Source organism: Lutjanus erythropterus, chromosome 10, assembly GCF_056507025.1.
Source record: "Lutjanus erythropterus isolate fLutEry1 chromosome 10, fLutEry1.hap2, whole genome shotgun sequence".
NCBI lineage: Eukaryota > Metazoa > Chordata > Actinopteri > Lutjaniformes > Lutjanidae > Lutjanus > Lutjanus erythropterus.
In genome coordinates, this window is record NC_139326.1 from 32,609,139 (window position 1) to 32,624,960 (window position 15,822).

Genomic DNA, 15,822 nt, shown 5'->3' on the forward strand with positions numbered 1-15,822 from the left:
ACTTATGTTAGTATGGCTGCTAAGTTGGCATTAAATTTCACCTTAGGGGTACTCTGATCAGAAGAGTTGAGTTTTAATGATAAAAGCCATTTCAAGGCTTAAAATCTCTAAAACCTTAAATCAAATAAACAAATAAATAGAATAGAATAATCTGTCAAATGTCATGTCAGTTCAACAGTTGTGCACACACACACACACACACAAATGTGTATATACTGAAACATCAAAAGGTTGTAGTACTGACGCTGTCCACCAGCTTGGTGAAGGGACTGGTGGAATTCCAGCTGCACCACTTCTTATGCAGCTGCGGCAGCGGAGGGAGGAAGTCCTGGAAGGTGCGTACGCTCCACGCTCTCGGCCTGGCACCGCTGCTGTCCTTGGTGGATCTGCCGCCACTGGATGAGGTGGTGGAGTCTGGTGAGGGCCAGTCACCTGCAGGGCTGGGACCAGTGTCACTGTGCCGCAGGAACCTCTCCCGTTGCTAAGAGACACAGACGGCATAAATGTGTGAATTAAAACCGGGAATTTTAAGCTGTCTCAAGAGATTATATTAAGAGCTGCCTGAAAAATGATAATTTTGCCTCTGATGTACATGATCTCCAACTGCTCAGTGTTTAGGAGCAAAGACTTGTGGGTTCCAGATATGAAAGTGTATTCATTTATGCATACAAAGAAAACGTGCACCAAAGGTTAAAAGACAAGAGTGGCCTAGAGAGGATAAACAAACTAATTAGGAATGAAGACGACCACACAACTTAATAAACAGCTCACATATCAGAGGTGGCATTATGCTCAAGCACTCAACTGCAGCTACAATGGTCAATGACCTGCACTGAGCAGCAAGCAGCTTATTGAATCACGCACGCACCTTTAGTAGTGAGCACTGACTGAAAGACTGGACTCAAATAGTAACAATAGCACTGTTTCATCCCACTGTTAAATGTTAATGTAACTGAAAAGACAAATGGAAAATACTCTCAGGTATCAGATCATTACTTAAATATGTCAGACACCAAGAGACAAAAGTACTAAGAAATGATAGCAATTGGTACATCCTACTAAAAAAAATACATCTCAAACACTAAGTTAGGTATTCTTTACCGCCTGACACTTGGATTAACTTGCTCACAATAAGATTCAGCTCTATTGTAGTAGTATCTCTGCATTCACAGACATGCCAACAGATTCCAAAGAAGCCTTGGGACGCTGTGTAAAACAGAAATCAAAACAAAATGACAGACAAGTTAAGTTGAGGGATGCTCAAAAAACACCTGTTTTAAACCACCTCCACAGGTAAACGGCTTAACTGGTGACAGTATCATGAGTGGGTATGAAAGGGGCATCCTTCCAATGAACCGACGGAAAGTGGAAAATTGTCACTGACAACACACAAGGGAACACTTAGGGTGATTTATGGGAAAACTCTTTAATCTTTAAGGAAATTCTTCAGGTGATTTTATGCAACTTATTTTTTCCTAGGGCACCCTTAGGTAAAAATGTAAGGGACACCTTAGCCTAAGTGGTTTTATGCAACATGCACAGCATCTATGATGGTACAGGGCTGTGTTAGTGTCCATGGTATCATGGGTAACTTGAACACCTGTGAAGACACCGCCGAAAGGTACATGCAGGTTTTGGAGCAACAAATGCTGCCATCCAGAGACATCCCTGCTTTTTTTGGCAAGACAATGCCAAGCCACATTCTGTATGTCTTACACCAGCGTGGTTTCTTACAGTGTGAGAACTAGACTGGCCTGCCTGCAGTCCAGACCTGTCTCCCATTGAAATGTTCGGAGCATTATTTAGTGCAAAATACAACAACAGAGACCCCTGACTGTTGAGAAACTAAAGTTGTATATCAAGGAAAAAAGGTAAAGGATTTCTTTTTCAAAACTTCAACAATTTTGTTCTCAGTTCCCAGACTTTAGAAAGAAAAGGTGTATTCACTATGTATCATAGTGCTAAACATGATCCTGCCCTGACATTTTTAAAACGTAGTACGGTATCAGCATGAGTATATATTATTATTAGTATATATGATTAGTATTTTATATATTGTATTTACAAAAAAATAATAAATAAAGTTTATCAGTTTGGACATTAAATTTCTTGTTTTATACTGTACTATGCTGTATTCAATTGAATACAAGTTGGAAAAGAATACATTTTTACAGGATGTCACAAATTTTTAGGAATATTAAGAACTGACTGGCTGCCAGTCTGCTGGCTGCAGCTGGTGCATTTCCTCCTCACACCTGAATTCCTCGCTGCAGATTGTGTTGTGTACTACATTAATGGATTAATGGGAAGGAACTGTGCTGATTAGCTTGGCCCGCTCAGTCACACAGCCAGCCAGCTAAGCGCGTGTGGCTCACGTACCAATCTCAATCACTATTTATTAAGTATATTAAAGCTGTCAAGAGAACAGCATGGGGCTTTGGAATGATTTTAGTCACATTAGTGATTTTGCATATGCACAACTCTTACCATCTGCACTGTACATTGCAGGACTGTTTGAGAGGACACTTGTGATGTATTGAGACTTGTATAATAGTTCATATTTGCTTGAGCAACCAGGAGAGGCTAATTGTGATTGACAAAGGCCATGTTATCCTTCCTGATTGGTCAGCTGCTGTTGATCAGGGGAGGGGGGAGGTTTTAGGGGTTGCAACCATCAGACAGAGAACGAGTCCAGATAATCCTTTACACCAAGTCACTAGCAGCTAGATTTGTCTAGACAAGAATTAGCTAGGGGTTTAAATAAAATGTTCTTTTGGTCACTAAAGCCCCACGAACACAATGGCAACTTTGACACACGAGGTGAGAAATCAGCTACAATCATTCACAAAGCTTTGTTCCAAAGGTGGGGTCTGAGACCTGTAATGGGTGCCTAGAGAAGCTTGACATATTCCCAAGAAAAAGAGTACAAACAGCTGAATTATGTCGCTTGAATTCTGATCAGCAAGGGATGTACAAGACCATTTTGATCCAGACTTCGCTGCCTTTTTTTCATCACCCTGCCTACAGCAAGAAAGGTTTAGAGTCTTTTTTATTGCTTTATGAAACAAAACTGAGGCTCCTCTACGAAGGGATCCTTTGCATTTGTTAACAAAATGTTATCAAATGGGCTTTCATGGCTTAATGTAACTGTACATAATTGGGTGTGTTTGGCATGAAAATATGATGCTAACATGGAAGTTCACCTGCCAATGACAGAGAAAATGAATTTGGCATTTTTCAGTGACCTTTGCCACTATTAGCCCAAGCAGCATCTCTTAGACATTATTTACATGGATGTCTGCATCGAGGACACACACAGGCAGACCACACACTGTGTGCCAAAGCGTGCATGACGCACACACAGACACACAAACACACACACACACAATTGGAGCTGGGAATCTGGCTCTGTAGATAATACTCCATTAGCCTAGGCTGCAGAAAAGCTTGCCAGTCCTTCAAAAAGCTGCCAGAGCTGTTTTATGCCAACTCTTATTCCAAGAAAATACAAAAGAGAGCAGAGAAAAAAAATGCCTGGTCGAACCGTTGCTTCTTCCTCAATGCTCCTCCCATCTTTTTAATTATCCCCATTTCCCATTTATGTCCTCATAGTTTTCATAGTTTTAGACCGTATCAAGCGTACGCCAATACAATGGTGTCAGCCTTATTAGGAACACTGGGTCAATTCAAAGCACTGAATGCCCTGTCACCTCTGATGTTCATTGGTTCAGGGATCATTTCCCCAAAGCAGGGAGATCACCCACTGAGAGTTTGGCCTTGAGATTAAATAGACAATTTCCCTGTCCACTGTAGAGCTACTTTCAGTTAGAACTATTTGACTGGGGGGCGCCTCACAGTGTGCACCCCATGTACTATAGCTGAGTCCTCGGTGCAGCAGTCTGGGTGCAGTTCCAGCCTGTGGCCCTTGCTGCATGCTGTCCCCCCTTCTCTCTCTCACCGTCCCTGCCAGTCTTCACCTGTTCTATCCAATAAAGCCAAAAAGCCAAAAAATGTAACTTTTTGGCTGGACCCAATACAAAATAGGGTCACGCCCTATAAGTGAGAAGGCCTTTCTCCAACTGAGAGGTTAAGTTACATCATCTGTCATGTGATGAAGGCACACCGCTGGTCGGTCGAGCGTTAATGTTTCCCTATTGGGCATTGGTCTTTCAAAATGATTAGGTGCAGATAGTCCTCATTTCTGTCCTCAGGAGGCTATTTGAAGTTTATAAAAGCTCGTGCAAGGTTTAAGCTTTACATGCTTTCCATTTCTGTATTCTCAGGAATGCCAGGGAGTGTGCAAACAAAATGTTCTGTGAAGATGCAAGAGGTCAACAAGTGTCCTAAAAAGAACACCATAGACCAAACATGGCTGCTCTGCTATACAGAATTAATTAATTGTAATCTCACATTTACTTATGGACATACTTTATCACGGTTATACAGTCCCTGTGAAGACAGAAGTAAAATATTTGGAACATTAAATGCATTCTAATGAAATAAATGCTGAATATCCTGTAAACAGTTTGATTCTGTTGGCAAAATATTATTTACTCAATTTTTTTTAGATCTCATCCTGAAGCGTTTAAAAACGAACTGGCCGACTTGGGGAGCCGACACGCTTGAGGTGCAATGATGTCACTTTTGGCACGCTATGTCCAGAATAAACAAGCCTCTACAGCGAGGCACAGACCGTCCTCAATTATGAGCCCAGGAGCACATTGACCCATGTTACAAAAATGAAGCCAAATATCCTCGATACGAGCTCTGTCATCTTGTGCTGCTGATGGCATCTGGAGCCAGAGTCTGAGCAGTAGTGATCAGAGTTGGGGTCATGGTATCAGGTTCCCGCCCATATACCCAGCCGACTCAATCGTAAACAGAGCTCAGCTGTCAATCATGACATGAATGGGATTTATGAACTATACTACAGCCAGCCAACCAAGGAGTGACCAAGATGTTTTGGCTTCACTTTTAGCTAGTTGTCATGTTGTCCATCTTTATATACAGCAAGTCAATGGTTTTGACATAGGCATATTTCCTTACTTGCCCTCAGAGAAGCGAGAAAATACTGGCTATAAGATAATGACTCTGTGTAGCTTTGAGCTAAATGCTAACGTCAACATGCTAACGTGCTCACAACTATAGTGCTAAGACGCTGATATTTTGCATGTGCACCATTTTAATTTGGCATGTTAGCATGCTAAAACTTGCTAGTTAGCACAAAACACAAAGTACAGCCGGGGCTGATGGGAATGTCATTATATGGAGTGTGACAGGATCACTTAGTTGACACAGTTCATCCTGAGGGGGCGAGAGTGTCTGCTCCATGTTTCAAGGTGACACAATAGTTGCTGAGACATTTAACTCAAAACCACAAGTTTCAACCTCATGGAGGCGCAAGAAGAAAAGTCAGGGGATCACCAAAGACAGGCTCCATAATCTGGGAATCCTGAGTGTCTGCACTAAATTGTTGTACATGTTTCAGTCTGGACCAAAGTGGTGGACAGACATTGCGATCCATATAGCCACACCGATAGCATTTAACTTTTTAGGGCTCCTCCTGAATGTTTGGCTTTGGGGAAAATAATATCCTCACTGGGCGACAACATAGACGACTGTTTTGGCGTGAACTGTTTTGGCCTTACTGTGTGAGGTGAGAAGGGTAGTCTGCTTGGGCTCGGGGCTGAAGATACAATGAAAACCTCATCTGCACCCAGGTCAAGTTCAGTCAAACCGCTGCAGGAAAGGTCCACCTCTGCATTCTGGGAGTTGTCGCCACCAGAACTGACTACAGAAACACAAAAAAAAAAACATATAAAGACATAATATATTGAGCAAACTGATCATTTTAGTGGTTTTATTGAACCTTAATAGTGCTTGTATATAAGAGTTGGAACTCAGTTTCGGAGAGAAAGCAGTTATTTAAATCAGTATTTAGTTTAATTTAAAATTTGTATGACATTACAGTTTTCACCACTGAAAATGTATTTATGCCAATAGTCTTCTTTAAGTGCTGTAAGCAGTAGAGCTTATAATGTTGTACTGCAACTTAACTGCTTCGATGAAACAACAGAGTGGGCTAATCTCAACTCCTTCGCTGTTTATAAGCTGTGTGTTTTGGTGTAAACTCCTTACACCGTGACTGCAGCACACAGAGAGGGGGACTGTACTCCCCTGTTGTTCAAACTACTCCCAGGCTGCTTTGTGGGTTAAATGCCACAACCCACAAATCTCTCAGCCTCGTTTCAGTCCCACTGAGAGAGAGAGAGAAGCCTTTGGATTCTTCCAGGTTCAAGCCTGTGTTGCTCCAAAATGAATGCAATTTTCCTTTCCATTGAAAACTCTACAGACCCACCCAGAGTCCCCAGAGGGCTCCTCATACACAGCTTGTTTTTAATTTAACATAATATCTTACCACATATTTATAACACAATAACAATTCAACCTATTGCCAGTTTGTGAAAGCTTGTAACGCTCAGCATTAGGTAAATCTTTCCTAGGAAAACTCCTGGAAGGCAAGTTAGATTTCCTGTTTTCGATTTCCAGAAACAGCTGTAGCAAATTGCTTGGAATAAATAGAGGAACTGGATGGTTATGAGTACAGATAACCACCATAGATGAACATACAATGAAAGAGCACCACCTAGAGATCCTCTTCAGCAGAATATCCAGTCCTGCACCGTTTGATTGACAGGTCATCTCCTGGATCACAGCAATTGAGGCACATTCCTCAAAGCCAAGGCCTTCACTTTTAAGTGACTGCACTAAAACTTTATCAGATGAGGGCTTTGCCAGGAAATGAATTAATGGCAGATTTATATTCCTGAAGGTATTATTATCATTCCTAAAATTATTGTAGTCAAAAGTCCAAACACGTTGTGTAAATATAAATCAAAATGAATGACATCCACAGTAATGTGCAATTGTGGGCTTTGGGCTTGCTGCAATATATCTTAGACATTTGTGAGAGGAACTGAGACCAATAGCATGAATACAGTAACTTCCACTGTTTTAAGGGCCAATATCCAATATATCAGTCTATCCACTGTGTGTGTGCATTTTTATGTGCACAGGTGTGTGTCTTCCCAACCTGTGTGTGGCGAGCTGTCGTTGTTGTTGTCCTGCTCTGTAGTTGCCTCCAGGTTGATCTGATTCTCCGCCATCAGCTGCAGCTCGCTGACCTCTGCCCCGGTGTTCTGCACCCCCTCTGGCACCTGCAGCATTAACCACACAGCACAACGCTATTCAGTTCATCCACAGCACTTTGTCATGATACCAGCAGTGTCAACATGTTCACTACAGATGACCCCCGCCCCCCAAGCCATGACAATGTCTTGCAATGCACAGCCACAGCACAGCAGCTGTCAACACAAATTCATGCATATACTTCATAAATACAGAACAAAGATCAGAGTACACAAAGATAACTATCCAAATCACACATACCAGTGTGTAGGATTTATTGGCATCTAGCAGTGAGCTTGCATATTTATTTATTTATTTATCTATTGAAGAAGCAATATTGTCTTTATTTGATAGGGACAGCTGAAGATATGACAGGAATGGCTGCAGGGGACTGACAGCCTCAGTACATGGAGTGCATGCTCCACCAACTTAGCTACAAGCGCACCCTGTGACCTTTCATACTACATTAACACCTCGCTTTATTCTCCACTTCCAAATGTGTAGGAAAAACTATGGTGACCATGAAACTTGCGCAATACTGTGCCATATCTAGAGCCAGTGTTTGGTTTGTACATTCTGGGCTACTGTAGAAAAATGGCGGCCTCTGTGGAAGAGGGCACCCTCTGTGGATATAAACGGCTCATTCTCAGGTAACAAAAACAACTCTCGTTTTCAGGTGATTATACACCTTTTTTATTTTTCTGTTTCCTTGATTAATCACATTGTCATATTACCCATTTCATTTTCCCACAGCGCAAGGTGATGTCTTCACATGTTTTGGGGACACGCTGGCTGGTCAGTTGGTAGATATATATATATACCAAGACTGAGTCATCTGCAGTGGCCCCAACCTGCAGCTGCATGTCACCCCCCTGCCTCCGTCTCTCTCCCCCTTTCTTGTCCTTACTTAAAGCTGTCCTGTCCAGATAAAGGCATAAAAAGGCCCAAAAAATGTCGTTTTGTTTCACTAACAGTCCAAAACCCAAAGATACTCAATTTACTATCATGTATGACAGAGAGCGGCATCGCATTTGAGAAGCTTGATCCAGATCATGCTTGGTGAAAAAAATGACAATGAAAAAGCTATTATTTGATTATCACATTAATTTTCTGTTGATCAACTAACTGATCACTATCTAACTAGTGCAGCTCTGGATTACAGTGAAAGGACCCTTTAAAAGAGTACTCCAATGTAGTATTGCCTTCCTTTAACATTGTTAGACTCACGATGGACAGTATTTAGCAGAACCAGAAATACTGTCTTTTTTTTATTCCACACATTCTTCATCCTTGTCAGAACTTGGTCCCGACATGACCCAAATCGCAACCCAGCCTCTAAAAGTTCAGGCCAGAGATTTGTGTGAGTCATTCTATTAGCAGCTAATGTAGCGTGGAGCCTCTACCCTGCATCAGACATGAGATGCAGGCCACAGAGGTCTGGTAAGCTCATGTCTTTTGAACTCCACAGCCCCAGGTTTTTTTTTTTTCATTTTGAAACTTGCAGTCTTCAGCCCCGACCAACCAACAGAGACTCAAGCGACATCACTTGAAGCAGCTTTCTCTGGAACCACAAGAAGCTTTATACAAATTTTCACCACCTGTAAACAGACCTTGATGTGTAACATTAGTGGAGTTCACCTTATATAAAACATAATTTTGTTGAATTAGTCATTAAATAAATCATAAAGGACAAAGACTGCTGAGCTATAAAAGTCTTATGATGCAAAGTGAAATTGTTACTAATGCAACTGACATGAATAATGAGACCAAACAGGCTATAATATTAATTATATACAGCCTTTAGGGTGTCACAGATCAGGTGCAGCTCTATGGGGAGTGCAGGGACAGTGTTGGCTTCAGTGGCAAAGAATATTATTCAGGGGAATGTGTGACAAATATGGGAAGAGGGAGGTAGGGGAGGACAGAGTGTGACACGTAGAGAGGACAAAAGAAGAAGAAATTAAAAGAGAGTATACATTGATATCTATACCTCAGAGTTGCTGGATGCACAGGAGCTGGCTCTTTTTGGACACAGTTTGGGTCTGGAAAACATACAGTACCACAGCAATTTTAGTTTATAATTACAGACATATCCAAAAACCAGCTTTTATGAATGTCCCCTATTTTTTCCACTCTTGCAAGAGTTTTCCCAAGAATAAAAATCCCGCTGGTGTTCACAGTTTGACCAGAAATGTAAAAATGGACACTATCCCATACAACTGTACTGAAATGGGAGCTTTTTGACATAGTAACCACCTCACTCAATATAAAATAGCTCCAACATACCCGTGGCTATTTCCCCCTCAATAGTCACTCTATTGTGGTGTTGGATCATGAAGCGAGATGCACCACGATCTTGCATTTGCACGTACCACAACTCTATCCGTTCACATAGTGGTTGTTGCTAAGATGTTATTGCTAAATATTACTTTCTTCCTGTAGGAATGCACCTCTCTGTCCAATATTTGTTCTCACAGACACACTGGTGGCTATGAAATATTACAGACCTGATTCCAAAAAGGATGATGAGTTGCTTTTTGTTCAACTGTGTATAGCACAAAGATAAGTTTTAATGTTGTTCCACACAGGTGTTTTATGAGCATTCTGCAACTTTCACAGTATTTTGTTGCCCCTGACCTAACTTTTTTGAAACATGTTGCAGGCATCAAATTCAGATTATTTAGAATATTTACAAAAATAAAACAGTTTGAACATTAAAACATCTTGCCTTTGTATTGGCTTCGTCTGAATAAATGCTGCAAAGGATTTGCAAATCATTGCATTCTGTCAGTATTTACATTTTACACAGCATCCCAGCTTTTTGGAATTGGGGTTGCAGATCCTTTTACAGCTAATACCACTTACCTATTTAAACCATGCTTTTCTGTCCTTTCCTTCAGTTCATATGAACCAGTGAAGCATGCAGAAATACTTGAGCTTGTACCCTCTTATTAAAAATTACTCTTACAGCTGAATGAGTTCATTACTAGCCAGCAGTCAACTGAGGGCAACCCCTGCTGTGACTCTCATCCACCTTTGGCTGGTTTCTGACCGGAGGGGGACCTTGGCAGTTAATCTCACTGCTGCTTTAAACTAGCAAGATCTCGCCTAGCTCGCCAGGCTAGTTGTTTTCCAATGATTTCTGTGAACTCATTTAGATTAATAGGGAACAACAGAATGAGAAGAAAAAACAGCTACAGAGGCTGCTCAGGAGCTTGACGTTTCATGGTAATGCATTTCCTGGCTACTGAATGACTCATGTTGTTGTTCTTGCTAATTACACTAAGATTTTATTGAGCATGTGTTTCCAATTTCCCTGTCATTAATAGTGAGAACCTGTGGAGTTATTGTGCCTAACAGATGAGTTGGAGACACTGAGCTGCATTTGAAATTAACACAAATCATATTAAACAGGGGTGTTTCTCACAGCAAGCTCAATCCTGAGGCCGTCACAAGACTTAACCTTCCTTTATTTTCAATCTTTCTGGACCAGTAGGGTAAACCAGTCACCTTGTCAGAGCAGATAGTATTACAAACCTCCAAACTTAACCCCTCAGCTTGTTTTCATTGTCCCCTGGGATGGACAAGAGGGAAAGCTTGTAAATTACACCTTTTGATTGTCTGACAATGCTGTTGGTACCAAACTCACATAGAGTTTTAATTCTCCTTGTTGTCCCCTTTTAATTCTAATTCTCCGCCCATTCACTTTCATGCAGCCTCTGTGTTTTTGTGTGCTGCAATTGATGCCAGGTGCTGTACCTTGAATGCCCCGCTGTCTATGGTGAGAATGCTCCACATCAAGGAAGCCGCACAGTTGCAGCCAAACCCAACTAATCTCTAAGGGTCACCACATCAGGGACAGAGGCTTCCAGCTGAGTCAACATAACAAAGTGGTGACTGTGCATGGGCGAGTGTGTGTGCGTCTACTGTCAGACAAGTCCATTTTCATGTATGGGAGATAAGACTTGTGAATTTTCTCAGGAGAATATGTACTAACATAGGATAGGACATAGGATAAATGTATCAAAAACAATGCAAAAAACAAGAAGGTTTATGCACTGTACATTTTTCACAAGACTGAGATTCTGCAACATGCTGGCAGCTCGGTGAGGCTGTGCTTAAACACAGCAGTGTTTTGATGTATATGGTAACATCAGCATGACAACATGTTCACATTGACAGTGATCACATGCTGATGCTTAGCAGTGTGTGTACTATCCTAGTTTAGCATGTTAGCATGCTAATATATTATAATGTGCACTAAATACAAAGTTCAACTAAGGCTGATAGGAATGTTACAAGTTTTTAGCCACTGTATGGATTAAAATGTCAATCTAATGATGGAAAAGTTGAAAATTTATGGTATCAACAAAGAGTCATTAGATTTTATCCTCTGGGGACCATGAATGTCCATGCCAAAGTTAAAGGGAATCAGTCTGTCTGTTGTTTATACATTTCGATCTGAACCAAAAGTGTCGGCTTGGTGATGGCACTACATACAAATTAAAGGGACCACCAAAGTCATTGGGATACATCTTATGGGGAACATGAATGTGGACCCCAGGAAAAATAGCTGGTGCTTTGGCTACAACTAACTTTTGTGCCAGTCCATAGAGTAAATGCTGGGATACTTAATTGGAAAATGGAAATACTTGACCCGCTTGTGTCCGCATGAAAGATCAGGGAATAGCCACCTTATATTTACCATATTCCATGGCAATTTATCTAACTGTTGTCAAAACACACAAGACCAAAATTGTTAATGGTGATGCTACAATGGAAATCACCAGATCATCAAAGTCACTCTGGGGATCATGAATGTCTGCAAAAAGAATTGTAATTCATTGTGTATTTTTTTGAGATATTCTTCCCTGAACAACCAACAATGATTGCCATCCTTTGAGCCATTATTTTATACAATTTTGAACCACATAATGTAAATGCTGATGGCTGATTTCTAGCTTTTATAACCATTTTTCATCTTCCACTATGTTCTGAAATAAAACTGTCTCAAGCTTATCTCTCTCCCCCTTTCTATTGTAAAAATTGTGTAGTCTAGAAAATCTAAAAAAGACAAAGAAAAAAGCAAATGCCCACCCAATCTGAAGAGAGCCCAATCATTTCAACATTAAATTTTCACTATGGTTGGAACTAGGATTTAATCCAGAAACTTCACAGTGTTGTTGCAATTCATTACCGGAAAACTGAAGTCAAACTGTACTGCATTAGCCTGATTATATAGTGGCTGCAACACTTATCATTCCTAATCTACTTTGTCTGTATTATTTTTGTATTTTATTTACTTTTCAAAATAAAGTTACTGTACTTCTGTTACCTGAAAACGATGCAGAGGGCACTTGTAAGTATCATAGCGAAGAAGGCGGCTCCACTCACAGCAGCCAGCAGAGAGTCTACTTTGCTGGCTGCGGGAGCAGAGGCATGGCGGGCCCCTCCTGGCTCTGTCAGGTTGTGGTAGTGGAAAAGAAGAGCAAAGCCGCGGCCCCAGTGGGTGGTTGTGATGAGCTCCATGATGACCTCCACCATTTCCTGGCTGGAGCCAAAAACCAGCTGACTGCTCGGAGGCCGGTTGGAGCCACAGAACCTGGAGGAGAAGGTAATGAGGTCTGAGATGTAGAGGACATCGTGGGGGCAGGCATCAAGCACTGAGTGCTGGGTTTCGGGGCTCACAGCAGTGTCAGTGGAGGTTGGTGAGGCAACGGTGGTCTCCTCCACAATTGTGCCCTGGTCAGAGTTGGGGTCGACGTCTCCCCTGAGGTGTGCTGAGGAGGCAGAGTTGGCGGCCTTGTCTCCTGGAGGAACAGCCCCAGGAAGGAGGAGAAGAGAGGGAGGAGGTGGTGGAGATAGGCCAGAGGCAACATCTGCAGATCTTTTTGCAGAATTTGAGACTTTGGCAATCTCCATTTTCGTGGACTGTTCCTGGACCACTACTTGCTTGATCGCACCATCTTGGGAGGACTGCTGAGTCTTTGTGACATCCCCTACAATCTGAGGCATAGGATCTTTAGCCGCTGATGAAGTTTCATCTGACGCTAAACTGCCAGGAGTGACAGTAACCTCTTCATCTGCCTCTTCCTCCTCACTATTAGAGATGGCAGAGTACTGTGCAACGGAGTCATGGCTTTCAAACACGTCAAAGTCAAAGATCTCCAGAATAAGCTGGTAATCAACAGGCACAAAGAACTGCCAAACACAGTGCGTCCCAGAGGAGTAGTTGTAAGGGAAGCCAGGGGACAGAATGAGGCCTTGGACGTCAACTACGTCCACCTTGGCACCACAATCAAAGTATACCTGCAATACAAATCACATTTAGTTAGTCATATCATCATCTAAAACTTGTTTTTAAGGTACTATAACCGAATCTTATCCAGATTGTATCCAGATTGATTTTAGAAAGTCTGGACTAGGCTTGGGAGGCATTACAATACCATAGTGTGCAACACACGCCACCAGAGGTCAGGCTCTCTACTGGTGGACAAGACAGCGCAGCTGAGACACATGGTGTCTGGGGGAAAAATTACAGGACCAACTAGTAAAAATGAAAAAACCTCCCTGTTTTGGAGTATTTGGGGTTTAGTCCTGACAATAAAGGTGAGCAAGCAAACACTGCAGATCACTAATTGGTCAAAGTATCATAGCATAGTAGTGAATGTGTAACTCTTGTTGAGCAAGCGAGAGCAAGAGCAGCAATTGACAGTCAGTGCTTGCTGAGCAGAGGAAAAAGTTGTAATAAAAAGTTGTCAGTCTGGCAGTAAATGTACAGTGTAGGTTTGAGTTTGTCAGTGAATAACGGCTGCAGCTTCTCAAGTAAAGACAAAGCTCCCAAGTGTCGCTGTGATTATCAGTAACAATCATGATCAGCTCCGCTTTTCTTAAGTGAGTACTATCTGCAGTGGAGTACAGTTAAGACGTTTTACACAGGTTTTTACACAAGTTTTACACAAATACAGTAATAATACTGTATACCTCATGTTGTTGTATGTGAGATACTACCTCAGCCTTGTCTGGACAGCAGAAATCCACATGAAATGCCATTTTTGCAAATGGGAACCCAAGCCACATTTGGATGTGGTTTGAAATATCATTCTGATCAGATTTCAACAGCTCATTTTAGTCCAGATGTCTTGCCTTGTGTTAATCAGCAAAGCAAAACCCAGTGCATCAGACTGGCTGAGCATCACAATGTATGTATACAACATACCATCCTCCTCTATCAGTGAGTTCATTCCATATCTCACGCTTCCATGCAGGAAAAGCCACATCACCATCATACATAGTTACTGATGCCTACATTACCACAGCAACCCATGTGGGTAGGCTGGTGATGTCTGGACACAAAAATCCAATTTGATCACTTGCAAATAATAGTGCAGACAGTCCGTCTTAAATATCAGACTTGAGAAATAAATCTGATTTGGCTGCAGCCTGAAAAAAGCCTTACATTTTAAGCCTTATTTTAGGCACTCACTGCACCCCCTCTCCAAGTGACAATTAACATGACTCATGCAGCTGTAAAGGTAGAGCTCAAAACAAATACAGCTTTTGATTCCCACTGGTGCCACCCATGCTAGCATTCATGTCATTCTTCGGCATTATGTTTAAAAGCGTTGACCAGTATTATGTTACACTCTGCCTAAATTCTGAGATGAGTCATGTATTCAAATAATGCCCACCAAGCGATTAAGTTCTCTATGTCAAAGGCAGCAAGAACCAAGGTGCCTATCAGCAAATAATACACTCGACTTGTGGTCTGATTACTCACAGACATAAACCAGCTTGAAACTGAACTATTCAACCCTGCTGTTCTGCCTTTATATCAAAGCCCGTGTTTTGCCTGCCTGGGTAACCCTGGGGAGGGCATTTCTTCAAACATGCTGGCTGTAATTCTTCCCAGGTGTGTGGGGATGTAAGGGGGACCTGGGGCCTAAGCAGAGGCAGATGTGTGGCTGGGCCAGGGAGTTTAGGACCAGACCTTTGTAGGGGGCCGGTGTGTTTATGAGCTTTCCTGTTGGCCTCAGTTCTGGACTGTGGGAATGACCCAGACTGGCGGACCCCCGTGCCAGACAGGTAACAAACCAACACCCGCGGGGGACACTTGTGCTCTGGACTGAGCTAAAAGCGTAAAAGATCACTTTGAGAATGCAGTTTAGATGGGTGGGGGGGGAGAGGGCAACAAGGACACCAGGAAAGCTACAGTCTGCGGAGCCAGACAGGCGCTTTGATTGCTCCATGGACCATATATCCCCATCTGAATGCATTTATCAAAGGCATTCCTCAGGCAGTATATTTTAAGTAGCAAAATCTACATGTAATTTTCAATCATGACTGTAAGAGAGGACCACTCACTCAGCCCTGCGGTCATCAGGATCAAGCCTAAAGCCCTCTCTATAGTTGATACAGCTGACAGTCTCACAGCCAGGCCACAGTATATTACAGACACATGGAAGGTCAGAGAGGGCAAGAGGGCATGATCTACATAACTAAAGAAAATATGTGTGTGTGTGTGTGTGCAAGTGCATATGTATGTGTTCTGTTAGGTGTTAGAAGTCAGATGTTAAGATATATTGCAGTTTAAGTGATTTTTTCCCCTCCAATATTGAAGTTTCATTATGAATC

At 42.0% G+C, this 15,822-nt stretch overlaps 1 protein-coding gene across 1 annotated transcript in view; it reads right to left on the reverse strand.

Annotated features, from left to right (window-relative positions):
* The window catches only part of LOC146320709 (uncharacterized), a 28,846-nt gene that overhangs the window by 1,897 nt on the left and 11,127 nt on the right, over positions 1 to 15,822 (reverse strand). Inside the window, exons 2-6 of the mRNA XM_084729067.1 lie at positions 12,524 to 13,497; positions 9,179 to 9,230; positions 7,094 to 7,217; positions 5,649 to 5,791; positions 245 to 481 (exon numbers count right to left, since the gene is read on the reverse strand). Coding sequence (XP_084585193.1) covers positions 245 to 481; positions 5,649 to 5,791; positions 7,094 to 7,217; positions 9,179 to 9,230; positions 12,524 to 13,497 — 1,530 coding nt within the window. The remainder of the gene's footprint in view (positions 1 to 244; positions 482 to 5,648; positions 5,792 to 7,093; positions 7,218 to 9,178; positions 9,231 to 12,523; positions 13,498 to 15,822) is intronic.